Source organism: Bidens hawaiensis, unplaced genomic scaffold (genome assembly GCF_021521415.1).
Source record: "Bidens hawaiensis isolate Kalapana, Puna unplaced genomic scaffold, B.hawaiensis_p1.1 tig00009343_1, whole genome shotgun sequence".
In the NCBI taxonomy this organism is placed as follows: Eukaryota; Viridiplantae; Streptophyta; class Magnoliopsida; order Asterales; family Asteraceae; genus Bidens; species Bidens hawaiensis.
Genome location: NW_027491689.1, coordinates 243,155 through 257,494, shown reverse-complemented (window position 1 = coordinate 257,494; position 14,340 = coordinate 243,155). Strand labels below are relative to the sequence as shown.

Genomic DNA, 14,340 nt, shown 5'->3' with positions numbered 1-14,340 from the left:
TGAAGTATAATTTTCTAGGGAGATTTAAGAACTTGTGATGGTTTGTATATACTTGAATATTGTTCATTATTTATAGACAGAAACAGCCTTGTTGAATTAAAAATATTTTTTTAGTTATTATCTTGAGTTTGTTTTGTCATGTATGGCATGTTACTGTTTCATTATCTTGTGGCCTTGTTGACATTAACCGGATCTCAACTTATTTTTGTCTCTTCTCAGTGTCACGATGCTTTTTATTACTGGACCACATAACATGTAAATATTATTATTGTATCTTTCTACTCTAGACTACATTTTATGTTTAATGGTTTGATGACCCATTTTAGTTTACATTGTTCTTACAAACTGTGTGCATCTTAAATACAAAAACAACTTCTCTTGTTATGTTTGGGATAGAGTTTGAAAAATGTTTATTAGCTTTTTCAAAAAGCCACTTTGAAAAGACAGGATTTGAGGCTTTTAGAAAACTGTTTTTTAACCATTTCAAAAGGTTAAAATAAAAAGAATTTTCGTTATTGCCAAACACATTTTATATTATTGGCCTTTTGAAAACACCAATAAGCCAGTAAATATTTTTCAAACTCAATTCCAAACATGCAAATCCATTGCAGTTATCTACACACAACACAAAAAAAGTAATAAATGTGTGATACGATCGAAATATAAGTTTCAAATTCAATTAAAATTTTCGGTTTTTCTTTCCAAAAGATGATTGAACGAGATCATGATCACCTCAAACCCTCATTGTAGCACTTAGTTTTGCCGCTTGCAATGACAAAATATCATTATTTATGCGACTCTATTTGAACATCAAGATGTCAAGTTAAAAGACAACTCGCCATCAAAACCAATCCCAATAAAGAAAAACCATAAGTCCATCGCTCACTGTTCCTACTTACAATCGTATATGTAAGATATGGCAAAACCTGCAAAAGATTTTCATTCTTTGTAGTTTCTTTACATTATATAGTTACAATAATTCATGATTTAGAAATATTTCGAGCTAAAATTGACAAATTGTCGATATACCTTGTAGATTAAAAATATTTGGTCTTTGGTAATAACATATAACGCTTAGGATTTCATCACACCATAGTTTCTACCGGGTTTCATTTTAACCTATCCAAGCTAACTTATACAAAACACCTTATCGATGCGATCCTCGGTTACTATGACATATGGACGGTCTTTTATTTCTTAAATTGTAATTATATGTTTGTTACATATGGTAATATTGTTATTATTGTCTATATATCTTTGGCTAAAGTATATGATCTTTAACATAAAGTTAAGATGTGGAAGTGAGTGATGAATTATTATTGTCAGTATGTTTAGAATGTTGATCCTAAAGCTTGAAAAGAACAAGGCCAGTACTTTCCAGACTCTATGCTAGTGTCCTGACATATGTTGGTTGTTTGAAATTGTTTGTTTCTTTCCTTGTTCACTAATCATTACAGTTAAATCAGTTGCTATTATTATTATTATTATTATTATTATTCCAGCCGGCTAGGGATTTTGCTACTATATATTCCTTCTTTTAAATCTACTTCCTAATATCCTATACCAAAGATGCCACAATTTCTACCTATTCAATTTGCATATTTAATTTGTATTACTTAGTTCGTTTTGTCAGTCAAGTCTCATAGATGGATTAGTTCCAATTTTTATTTTTATTTTTCATCTGTTCAATTGTGCATAAAATGTATAGATTTTTTGCATTATTGATACTTGATGAAACTAAAAATTGAATAAAAACAAAGCAAGTTTTTTTTTTTGGAAAAGCAAACTTGAAATAACACAACTTCGAGTTAGAAAAGCCGAACCCAAAGGACAAGAATTACACATGGAGCAAATGGTTTCTGAGCCACTCTACCAAGTTTAAATGTAACTTACAATTACAAGATGAAATCCATAAAAAAGAAACAGAAACAATGGAAGATATCTATAACTTTCCCGGGAGCCAAAAATAATCTTGTTACGAGTTCTCCAAATGAACCACGTACCAAGTAGTAAAGACAATCGCCTCGGGCACGTCTTTTTTCTTTTTCAACCATCTAGCGGAATCCAACCAATCAACGATGCTTTTCGGACCTTTATCGGATGGAAGTACCACATCCAACCACATCATTCTAATAAAAATTATGATTTACTAACTTTTTTTCATAGTCATCATTCTAAAATATACTTTATTATTATTGTATATTAGAATTATTATTATTATTAGTATAGTATAACTAATACAGGTATATTTCAGAATTAGTCGATCAAAAGTGATGGTTTAGCAAAATAGTCTTTTAAGCAAATACACAAATAGTCTCTCAATGGGTATCATGTTCATTCTATCTAAAGTTAACAGAAAAGTTAACGGATTGCTTTAAACCTCAAAGTTGTTACAATAATAAAAGTTTTTATTAAGTAAATTAAAATATCTTTTATAAATTGGCTTAAAAATGAACTGAAAAGATAGCGGAAGTCAACTTGATCATATGGCTTAAAAATTTATTGCAATATAGGACATAATAAGACCCTAAAGTTTTTCTTTTCTTGCAAAAATAATTACTCCATCATTCAATGAAGCACCATTCATCATGATTTTAAAACCCTATCAATGCCTATCCATGTTAATGCTATGGGTTATAGTGGTATCAAGCACGGTTGAAAGGTGGAAGAAAAGGTGAGATGCATTGACGTGACAGATGATGGAAAATGATATGATTAGTGTATAACACATAGCCTTAGCATCTATATACCAACCTGTCAGTGACTTCACCTTTACGATTTAAAATCTCACAAAAACTTAGAATTTTATTTTCGAAACCCGGTCTTCATTAACCCAATGTAATGTAAGACACATATCAGTAACGGTGGTGGTGGCGGCTGCAATGACAGTGACAGTGTTGGCGGCAATGGTGACAATGGTGGTTTGAATGTTTATTTTGTAGAGTCATAGTACTTTTTGTATTCTCTGGTAGAGTTAAATTTAGTTGAGCTTATATGGTGTTTTCTGATTAATTGGTTGGTTGTGGACTTGTGGTTATATCTTTGTGTTTAAAAAAAAGTGAATTAAAATGTCTAATATTATTTCCCCTTTCTTTTAGTAATCAACAATAATTTTTTTATTAATTTCAAATAGTAACAACATCCAGAAATAGGAAAACAGTACATCAACAATAGTTCAATACCAACATAGCCTAACCACAACTAATGGCATCACCACGCCTTATAAACATTTTGTGATAGATGTTGGAACTTATTAGCACTTAAACAAGAGAATAGAAAGTTTTGTGGTTTGACAATCATAAGCCATATCACATAGGAGAATTGTCTTCATATCTCTTTAATCCATTCAATAAAATTGCTTAGGTTTCTATGTGAGAAACCCCCTTCTCTTACACTAGTTGTAACTTTTTCTTTAAAATCCAACGCCTTTGCTCGGAATGTTTTGTCACTAAGAAGCTTGTCCACCTTACTCGTTATTTCTCCTTGAGTAATGATTCCGGATTCATAATTTTCTAACCGTAACCCAGTCTTCCAAATGTCACAAATGTAACTCTCATTGTGATACTGATCAGCAAAGTATGGCCAACATAAAAAAGGGACGCCGTTAGTGGTACCTTCTAAAGTAGAGTTCCAACCACAATGACTCATGAAACATGCTACGGAAGTGTGAGCCAAGACCTTCTGTTGCGGTGCCCAACTCACGATTCTTCCACGAGATCCTACTCTTTCCATAAATCCATTCGGGTATTCAGTTGTTGTCTCCTTGGTCATACCTGCAGTGGCGGACCCAGGAAAAAATCACAAGGGTCGAAAGAGGGTCGGTGTCAAAATTTTATAGGGGTCTATCGTGATTTTAACATATATACGTTTAAAAAAATATTTTTACAAGGTCGGCCGATACATACACCAAAGGTGTAGGTCCACCAATGCATACCTGGTCGAACCACCCATAAGAATGGTCTATTGGTATGTTCAAGACCAAGTGCTATTTCTTCGAATTGCGTTTGGTTGAAAATAGTGAAACTCCCAAATGCAATATAAATGACTGAGCTTGGTTGTTGTTGATCTAGCCATGTTAAGCAAGTCGAGTCTTCTTGCCAGAAGTGACCTGCCTGGTCAGCAAGTCGATTGCTTGCAAGCAGAGGGCCTATTGGCAATAGTTTCGGATACATGCTAAATGCTGCAGCCTCTAGCTCAATAGTTGAGTTGCATATAAACCATTCGGTCATTTTAAAAGCCTCTTCGGCTTCTTGAATAAGTTTGAAGGTGGATTCTATGGTAGCCACGTCCTTAAAACACACCCATCCGAGGTTCTCGGATTTAATAGGAGGCATGGTTTCCGACAGTTGAATTGTCTCTTCTTTTAGAGGTAAGCCTACATAAAAAGTTTTGGAGTTATAGCATCTAGAGTAGTACTCTTACTTGATGTAACATATTGACCGTGCCAACACACATGTTGAGCATGTTGGGTAACTGGTTCAGGTTGAAATCGGTCATAAACGCATAATTTAGGTTTAGTTAAGCCGCTAACTCTCTCCATTCTTTTCAATAATAGATATGTTAATTATGTTAACAATTACCATGTACACCACCAGTTTTGATATCATGATATTTAGTATTTGTACTATCTTTAGTTTATATTGTATAAAATCATTGGATTAACTTTGGATAAAAAATTGTTCTACGATTAAAAGCGTTGTATGTGAAGATAAGTATAATTTCTCTATGTAACTTTCGTTGTATTTGTTGGTTTTTAGCGTCTCACTATTTGTTTGAATGGAGTTTGCCGTTCATAATAAAAAACAAAAAAATATATATCTAGTAATTCATCTGCCAAAGTAAGTTAAAATTGTCACCTATATATAAACACACATGCATGTCTCACCTTTATTGTTTATAATCCCATCATCAATCAACTTCTGAAAGGACAATATGGATGCCAATGTAGCAACTGAGGCAGGCCAGAAGGCTGCTCTTCTAATTCCCATCTTTTTCGCTACTCGTATAGCCCATCCCATGCAATCATCAGCAATAACACAAGTAACTTTATCGTCGTCTTCTTTGTTAATCTTCTCTACTAGCTCTTCAAGCTTGTTTGGCATGGTTTGTAATATTGACAAGGTCAACTTACAAAGGTCACTCCTGTCCTCCCATGGTTCTAAACCATCAGGGATCGAGACCATCGATATAAGATCACCAAAACTATCTTTGTCTAGCCAATTGCTCGTCACGAGCTTGTTGTTAACCTCGGTGTTCATAAATGTAACTTTGATTCCTTGCTTGACTAGCCGTTGAGTAAGCTCTAGTGTAGGGATCACATGGCCTTGCGCGGGATAAGGTATTACTAGAACATGAGGTTTGGCCATGATTAATTCTAGGTGAAGTTTTCTTGTGAGCTACTATGACTCATTGGCATTGTTTATATAGACAGAAATAATGTTGCATATATTTTAATTAACTTTTTTTTGTATCAAAGTTGTCCTTGTTGGGAAAAATATAACCTCAAAATATACAATTTTTGTTTGTTCTTAGTGTCAGAATTCACGGTTTTATTTAACTGATTGAAAAGACACAATAATATTATTAAGTTAATCTAATCTAATATAATCTAATCTATACTAATAACCAAAAATAATGATGATGTGTCATAACCATATTCAATCTTAACTTTATTCTCTTATATTTTCTAATCTTTACTCTCCTTAATTCATGGGACATGGTTTAATTGGTATGACCCATTAATTAGTTGTAACCCATATGAAAAAAATGTATTTAATGTAATCTAAATCACAATAACTTTTACTAACCCGTTACATCCGACCATGATTTTTTTAAAAAATATATAAACTATTAAATATCTATAATAAGTTTAAAACCAAACAGTGAATTATTAAATTAGTTAAATAATGATTTACGAACATTATCGTATAATAATTGTTGACCTTTGTTTATAATAGATATATAATTATGCGTGTACTTCATATTTTGTTGAATAAATACAATACTTATAATATTACAATTTATAAATCACTATTTAACTTACATTCGTATCGATCATATAAAACATCTTTAATATGTTTAGGTATCAATAATTGATTTTATATCATCTTAAAACATTATTTTAATCTTAGGAAAATGTGATTTTAAATATGTAACATTTGAAGTGTGTGTGATAATATTAAAATTAATCTATAAATTTAAAAAAAAAATTATATTTGAAGTGTGTGTGATAATATTAAAATTAATCTATAAATTCAAAAAAAATCCCTAAATTATGTATGATTAAATACCTAAATACTGGTCATTTGAAAAATCCCGTGTAATACACGGGTTCAAAAGCTAGTAAGTTAATATATACGTACACAAACAAAAGACTAATTTTTTGTTAATATATTTAAGTGATGAAGATTGGAGATGTGCCATTAAACCAAGGCAACATGTCAATTCGTGGTAGTTGAAAACTATTACCACCATACAGACCGACTCAAATTTATTATGTCACTATTATTGTGACATATTTAAAACACTTATATATCATAAAGTATATTTATAAAAATCTAATATAACCCTCGAATTAAACTAGACTTTTATATGAGGATTTAACTTTGGGAGAGGCTTTCATGTTTTTGTTTTCCAGTATTGAATTCCTTTAACCTTAGGCCTAGGGGTATATTTTAACGCCCCGGGCGTTAAAGCTGAGTTGACAAAAGTTAACGAGTGTCATAGCACTCCCTTCTTGGTTTAAAAGACGTAAAATGCAAGGTGGGTTAAAATGTTAACGGGTTTTAAAACCCTCTACCTAACACACACAATAATTTAAGAATCAAATTTACATTAAATAAATGAAAATAAAGTAGGGTTAAACAAATTTTATAGGGTGACCCGGAGTGAAATAGGAAAAGTAGGCGATGTGATGCCTAGATGAAATTAAGGATGATGAATGTATAACTCATGACCTTATTAATGAGACTTTTCATATTGTGAGTTAAAGATAAACTTGTAAGTAGAGTTTCCGTTATGTTACTTGATTGGCTTTATTAGATATAAATATAACAAACGATTATTATTTCTTTCAAAAATCATCTTTATCTATATCTCCCTGTCATATTCACACCGCAGCCGCCCTATAAGTTGCCGGAAACCACCGCCAGCGTCGTTGGTTGTTTGAAGAGAAGTCGCCCTATTCGTCGGAGCCGAAGCTAGCCGTCACAGCTCTCTGCTACCCTAATTAAGCGCTATAGCTGTCGGAATCGAGGACTCGTTGTCGTTCCGTCTTTTGTTCAAATTCCATTAACTTGTAACATCCTGATTTCGGTTTTATTAATAGAATAAATATCGTTTATTTTATAGTGGGTCGTTATCGGTTTAGAGAAATAGAATACGAGTTGGGCTAGTGTTGGGTTAAATGGATATGGATCATGGACTTGGATTATGAAAGAAAGAGGAAAGGACCATGGGCTTAAGCCCATGATCCATAATTATATAAACCATTAATCCCTCATTTAATTCATTCTCACACATTCCATACACCACCCAAAACACACACTTAAGATTTCTCTCTAGTTCTTCCTTATCTCTAGCCGAAATCAAGAAGGAAACCGAGCACCGGTCCGAGGTAACGATAGTTTAATATTGTATGAGCTTAACCCGTTAGATAAAGTTGCGAAACAACGAGCCGACACCGTTAAACCGTTTAAATCACGAGATCCGGGTGGAATCGGGTATAAACCGAACCTATGATGAGCTTAGGGATCACCCTAGCTCAGATCTGGATCGAACGGGACGAAAAACGGTGAAAAACGAGTTAAAAATCGTTTTTCTGGTGAGTTCGCGTTTTTCCGGCGGCCTTCCGGCAATGACAGCGCCGGAAAGGCGGCGCCGGAAAAGTAGTACGAGGTTAAGGGTATGTCAGGGAATGTTCTGACATTCCCTGACCTAACCCTAGTTCGCTAACGGGAATTTAGCGAATTAAGGGTGATTCGTTAAGTAGATTCGCTGAGGAAAGATAACGAACTAGCCTTAGTTCGTGTCCTGATTCGTTAAGGAAAAGATAACGAATTAACCCCCCCCCCCCCTTTGTTATAGCCATTCGTTAAAGGAGATAACGAATTAGAAGGTCCAATTCGTTACTTGAACTGATTCGCTATGTTGACTGGTTCGTACAAGGACGGATTCGTCAGAGGTCCAGTTCGCTAGAGGGCTCAGTTCGTTACAAATGACCAGTTCGCTAAGATAAGTCAATTCGTTAAAGATTGAATAACGAACTAGAAAGTTTAATAAAATGACAGAACAGTCCCTGGACTTAGAAAAAGAATGATTTAATTACAAATAAACCCTTGAACTTTTAAGTAGCATATTATTCAATGATTCAAAATGCTAATGGAAAATGTGATAAGACAGTTAATGAAAATATAATTTTTCCAAGCTGACCTGGCAGCTTAACCCCAGCCAGGGGCTCTGCCCCTTGGACCCCACTAGGGGCTGCCTCCCCTAGAACCCCGCTGCCAGGGGCGCAGCCCCCGGACCCCCCGTTCGTTGAGGGTAATAATTAAACTAGAAAGACAATATGTGTAGTGATAGTTATTGATACGTATAATTATTATACAGTTAGTCGCGCACAGCTAAAGAAGGGGATAACCGTAAACGGTGAACGCAACCGCCTTGAGGTGAGTTTCTAGCCCCACTTCCTTGTTATGTTTTCGGGCTGTGTGCATACTCGATGTGATAGTGAATACACTTATCTTAAGTGATAAGTGTATGCCTTGTATGATTTACGTATGATGATTGCTTGACGGTGCGTGAACGATCTTCGGATATTGCATGAACCGTCAGGTGGTAGTTAAGATATGATTGATAAGTATGATGAGAGATATGATGTATGTATGAATATATGATGTATGCATAATGTATGTATGTTATGATGATGGTACGTGAACGCTCTTCGGAGATTGCACGTATTGTCAAGGAAAGCATGTATGAACAGGTATGGTACAGTTACACGAAACAAAGGGACCAGACCCTTATAATATCTGTGATGTTAGGGACCAGACCCTTATAATATCTGTGAGGTTATATGGCGAAAGACTCTTTAAAACGTATGATTATGTATGTAAAGGAAGTATGAAGGGAAGAATGAAAGTATATGCACTTACGTGTGTATGTAAGAAAGTTAAGAGGTTAAGTATGAAATGTAAGAAGGTATTGTATGATTATGTGATTAACTAGAACTCACTCAGCGTAGCTGACTTTTAGTATGCACGCAGGTGAGTAGGATGAGACAGCTCGCGTGAGGAGACACGTGGCACTGAATAAAGGGGCTGGCATCGGAAGACTCAAGACGTTTAAGTTTAATGTTTTGTTTATTTTAAAAAACAAGATGTTGCTTTAAGACAAGAGGTGTTTTGTTATGAAATGTTTTATGAAAGCTTTTATATTCCGCGAATGTTTTAATTAACTCTGATATTTAGAACTGCGTTTATGAGTTAATCTAACACGAAAGTAGGGCTACCGGTAACGGGGCCTTACATAACTGCTATCCAGTGGCGAAGCTTGGACACGAATGTAGGGGGGGGACTTAAAATGTATTTAAAAAATCATAAACGAGGGGGACGAACTCAAAATTTTGACCAAAAACGGGTAAATTTACACTACGTATAAAAATTTTCGGACGAAAAACGGCTAAATTTACACTGTTGCGCGAAAAAGCATCGAGGTCCGGGGCCACTCCTGGCCCTCAATATCCTTCGCCATTGCTGCTTAGGGCTGTTCAAAAAGCCCGTGGCTCGCTCGAAACTCACTTGAAAATAGCTCGAAAAAAGCTCGGCTCGAAAAAGCTCGATTCTAAATGAGCTCGACTCGACTCGGCTCGATTGCTAAACGAGTCGAGCTCGAGCCAGGGTCAGCTCGGCTCGTGGCTCGGTCTTGGCTCGACTCGTTAGCTCGTCTCGTTGGCTCGTTTAGATTAAACCCTAAATTTTAATATTTATATATATTAATATCATACCAAGAAATAAATAAATAAAAATTATACATATATTATATCACTCGATATCTAAAACCTTATAAAAGAATAAAAAAATAAAACATATAAATTTATAAATTCTCTAGCTTATAAATTTTATATAATATGTATGTTAAAATTATATTTTTTGTATTTTATATATCAAAATTTGTAAAATATAAAACAAAATATAATAAATAAAAAATTAAAAAATTTGAAAAAATTAAAGGAGCCCGGCTCAACGAGCTCGAGCTCGGCTCGAGCTTTAAACGAGCCGAGCTCGAGCTTGATTTTTCAGCTCGATAAAGAAAACGAGCCGAGCTCGAGCCAACTCGATTAAGTTCGAGCTCCAGCTCGAGCACACTCTGGCTTGACTTGACTCGGCTTATTTACAGCCCTATTGCTGCTATCTCTGACGCCGCTGTAGCCACCATTGGAGGAAACGCAAGATCGATTCATGCTTGAAGTTTTGTTTCTATTTGAACAATTGATCCAATAAACGGAAACAAATAATTTATGTTTTTAGGGAGTGTGATGTTTTCAAAACAAAACAAACAAATGGTGTTTAGTCTATTGTAGTTATTTTCTTTTAAATTGTTCCTATAGAAGCTCCCGATCATCAAAATAAAAGTTTCATATAAAATAGTTACTTTATCTCAAACATGTTTCTTATTATTAACGTTTTGAACATAAGCTTTTGTTGTCAATTTATTTATAACTAGATTATTGTCCCATGGGTGTCACGGATGGAAATATAGAAATCGTCTAATAAACACATTTAATTTCAAATGACAATATTTCTCGTCCTCGAAAGTAAGTTAACAGAACTTGTCTAAATTTGAAGGATAGACAAAAAGACAAAGTCTATTAAATCAGATTTTGGATATAATGAATTGTTAATTAGAAGATCATCGGAATTTGTACATTCATATGTCGTCAATTGAAACCCCCCCCCCCCCAACATTCCCTTCACATATATCCAATAGTCAATTTGCAAATTATTTTATCTCTTCAACATGTAAGGATTGACATCTAACTGTGAGCCTCGTTTTTTTTAATAGTTTAAATACCTTGTGCTTTTACAAGGTGTATGAAGAACTACCTAAAGTGTAATTTAAAATAAACATGAAAAAAATTCTATGCAATTTAACTATTTATTTAACAAAAGTATCATAAATTTAGTATCTACAACTCCCTAAATACTTCCTTGTATAATTAATATGTTATAAACAAAATGGATTCATATGTTATAAACAATTACAAAAGTTAAAATATTCATATATGTTATAATAATAACATATAAAATGATTCATAAGATTTTATTTCCGATCCCAACATCAACTATAACATCTTTTGTTTTAGACTTTGTAACTACTTTTAAAACTGCACCGTCAACACTGTCATAAAGATCCTTGATGTTCCTCTTTAGATTTGTTAACAAAGTTTGCCTCAACAATTTTCATATGAGTAGCACTATTCTTATCAAAGGATATCTTCTCCTTCATAACAAAAGAGAAGTTAAAAATACAAAAGTAACAGTCCCGTATCACATATATTAAACATACAAATTAAAAGTTTCCAATATTAGTCGATTTTCTCGTTTTGCGTGCCTAGCACGGTTATTCGTTTTTACGTTTCAAAAATGAGTTTGGTCACACACGACCCGAAAGTAGTGGTTGACTGATAATTTAATTAAAGTTGTGAATTTAGAGCTCGGTTTAGACGTCCCGATTGGCCGCGGGACCCGTTTCCGTCTTTAGCGTACCGGAAACTGTTAAATCGGTTAAGATTACTCAAATCATCCGAGTTATTTTCAGATGATTTACATTTAACTCAGTTATATGAAAATAGTTCATTTTTAGGGTTTTTATACACCAGTCAGCTCGTCTACCCGAACTTTGCTGGTTTACGCGTTTTATATTATAAAAGTTCACTTTTATTCCAAATAAATATCCGTTCATCCTCGGATCTTGAGATTTTGCACAAATAACATTTTGACAGTGGGGAAATTTATAAAAATATTTCCAGAATTAATTTTTATATTTAAAATTTATTTATCTATTTTTAAACACCATTTAAACACTAAATATGTCGTAAATACCAAACGACCTTAGAAAAATCCCAAATTTTTCTTGGATGTCCCTTGCCATCCACATAGTCCCCTGTAATTTTTCCAGAACCAAAATCTTATTTTACATGCCATTTTCACTAAAACCGAGCTAGAAAACCCTAGAACTCGTTTAACCTAAAAGCCTACTTAGACTTCTCCAACTGACCTAAACTTTTGTGTGTGACTTATAAATGTTATAAAAAGCTTATCTGAAATTTTCCAGAATTTTTCATGATATTTAACTATTTTTCACCATTTTTAGCCAAAACCGAGCATTAAATTCACCAAATATTCATCCTTTATCCAAAAATTACCAAAATTTCACAGAACTCTTATTTTCATGTGTAGAACATCCCTGTAAAATTTCATGACCTAACTCTAAACCTACCACAATCTGTCCAAAAACTCCAAAACCGAACATAACCGAATATACCTTTCGTTTTCCGCCACTACAAGCTACAAACTCGTCTTTCCGCCTCATCTACCACTAAACACAGAACCTACAACCAACATACCACAATACCAAGCAAGTTACACTCACGATCAAGCCATTTCTTTCATGGTTTCGGTTATGATTCAAAAACAAAGATTTAACCGTAAAAATTCGTTTTTTTGATTCGTTTAACTCCTTTCTTGGACCAAGATCCTTTGTATAACCCGTATACATCACTTGATCATGCAAGAATCGGTTTTCATCATTGACACCTCATTTTCTTGCAAACCAACTCAAGAAACGAAGGTGGAAACGTATATAACTCGGTTTTTTCCTCGGTTTTCTTGTTAAAAATTCCGGGTTTTTGATGATCTTGTAGAGAGGATTTGAATAACATGGAGATACTTGTGTAAAAAAAATAACAAAGGAATGGTATAGGGGGGGGGAGTCCGATCGGATTGTCAAGGGGGGTGGGGTGGGACCCACCTCTCCATTCTAGGCCACATGTTTGGATTTCGGATATCCGGATAATGTTTTGGATAATCTGGTTCAGTTCGTTTTTCGGTTAAATGTCTAATTCGGCTTAAAACGAGGTTAAAACGGTCGTTTTTCGGCTTAAAAATGAAATTTATATAAAACCGATTTAAAAACTTTAAAAACTTAAACCACGACATTTATTAACTTAAAACATCATATTATTAATTATTGCACATCTTTTTCGGCTTGATCGATTGTCTCTTGCTCGGTTTGGTATTAAAGGTTTCGTTTACGTACCGACGTACCATTAAATCGAAATTCTTTTTCTGTGCCGTACTTTACTTATCCCGAAGCATTAATGCTTCGTAAGATCACTAAATATTATAGATATCGTCTATAACTGAACCCTCGATTCGTTCGGGTTTCAATAACTATCGATCGATCAATCGCATATTCAATACGATGAATTATATATTCACGTATAATCAATACAGTGAACCATGTATTCCCGTATAATTACTATGGTAATTCATGTACCCGACATTAAATATGACGTAACTATTGTCTACCGGTTAGGGTATACCGGGTTTCGTCGGAATCGTTACAATTATTGTTAAACAATAATAAGTCAATGGATTTGCATTATAATTGTTAAAACTTAATGACCGTAATTAATTAATTTGTCAATGGGTCAACATCCGTAAATATGGTAAAACTTAATGATTGTTAATTAATTTAAATTTACATTCAAAAAAATTTACACCATAATTTATACAATAATTAATTCATATTTACAAATTAATTACATTCAAAGAATATACAATAATTAATTCAAATTTACAAATTCCGTAATTAAACCATTTCCTTAATAAAACGGGTCATCATTTCCTAAAATTAACATTAATGGTACAAACCTTTACAACTTTAAGAATTTGATAATTTTAAATAAATATAATATTTTAACAAAATTTTAATATTTTAAATCGGTAATCTCTCTATATTATATATATATATTATTCGTAATATCTATATAAAATCCGTAATCTATTCAATTAATGAAATATCAAATAATTATCTAAATTATATATTATATATTATCTAAAAAATAAACAAAGGTGGTGAATGAAATCAACCAAAAATAATAAAATATTCAAAATGAAATTTTGAATATTTGGTTTTAGAAACTATAACTACGATTTTAAAACATTACATTAATTAGAATATTCAAAATGATAAATTAAATATTAAATGAAATATGAAAGATAATACTTTAATAACATTGATGAATCTTATTTTAATATATGATTGATTTAGTTTATT

General features: G+C 33.2%; 1 protein-coding gene across 1 annotated transcript; it reads right to left on the bottom strand.

Moving 5' to 3' along the window:
- Positions 1-3,102: 3,102 nt before the first annotated feature.
- LOC143532076 (UDP-glycosyltransferase 83A1-like) lies at positions 3,103-5,430 on the bottom strand. Its single transcript, XM_077027224.1, has 3 exons — positions 4,886-5,430; positions 3,935-4,375; positions 3,103-3,773 (listed from the first exon to the last, which is right to left on the bottom strand). The coding sequence occupies exons 1-3, from the start codon at positions 5,364-5,366 to the stop codon at positions 3,328-3,330; spliced, it is 1,368 nt and encodes a 455-aa protein (XP_076883339.1). The 5' UTR covers positions 5,367-5,430; the 3' UTR covers positions 3,103-3,327.
- Positions 5,431-14,340: the final 8,910 nt, after the last annotated feature.

What these genes read in the sequence shown, in the direction of transcription:
- LOC143532076 (XM_077027224.1), bottom strand. Translation starts at nt 5,366, where the DNA reads ATGGCCAAACCTCATGTTCTAGTAATACCTTATCCCGCGCAAGGCCAT. An exon ending in TGGGATTATAAACAATAAAG is followed by an intron (nt 4,376 to 4,885) that starts GTGAGACATGCA and finishes CTTTTTATGTAG; the next exon opens with GCTTACCTCTAAAAGAAGAG. An exon ending in CTTATGGGTGGTTCGACCAG is followed by an intron (nt 3,774 to 3,934) that starts GTATGCATTGGT and finishes CCGCCACTGCAG; the next exon opens with GTATGACCAAGGAGACAACA.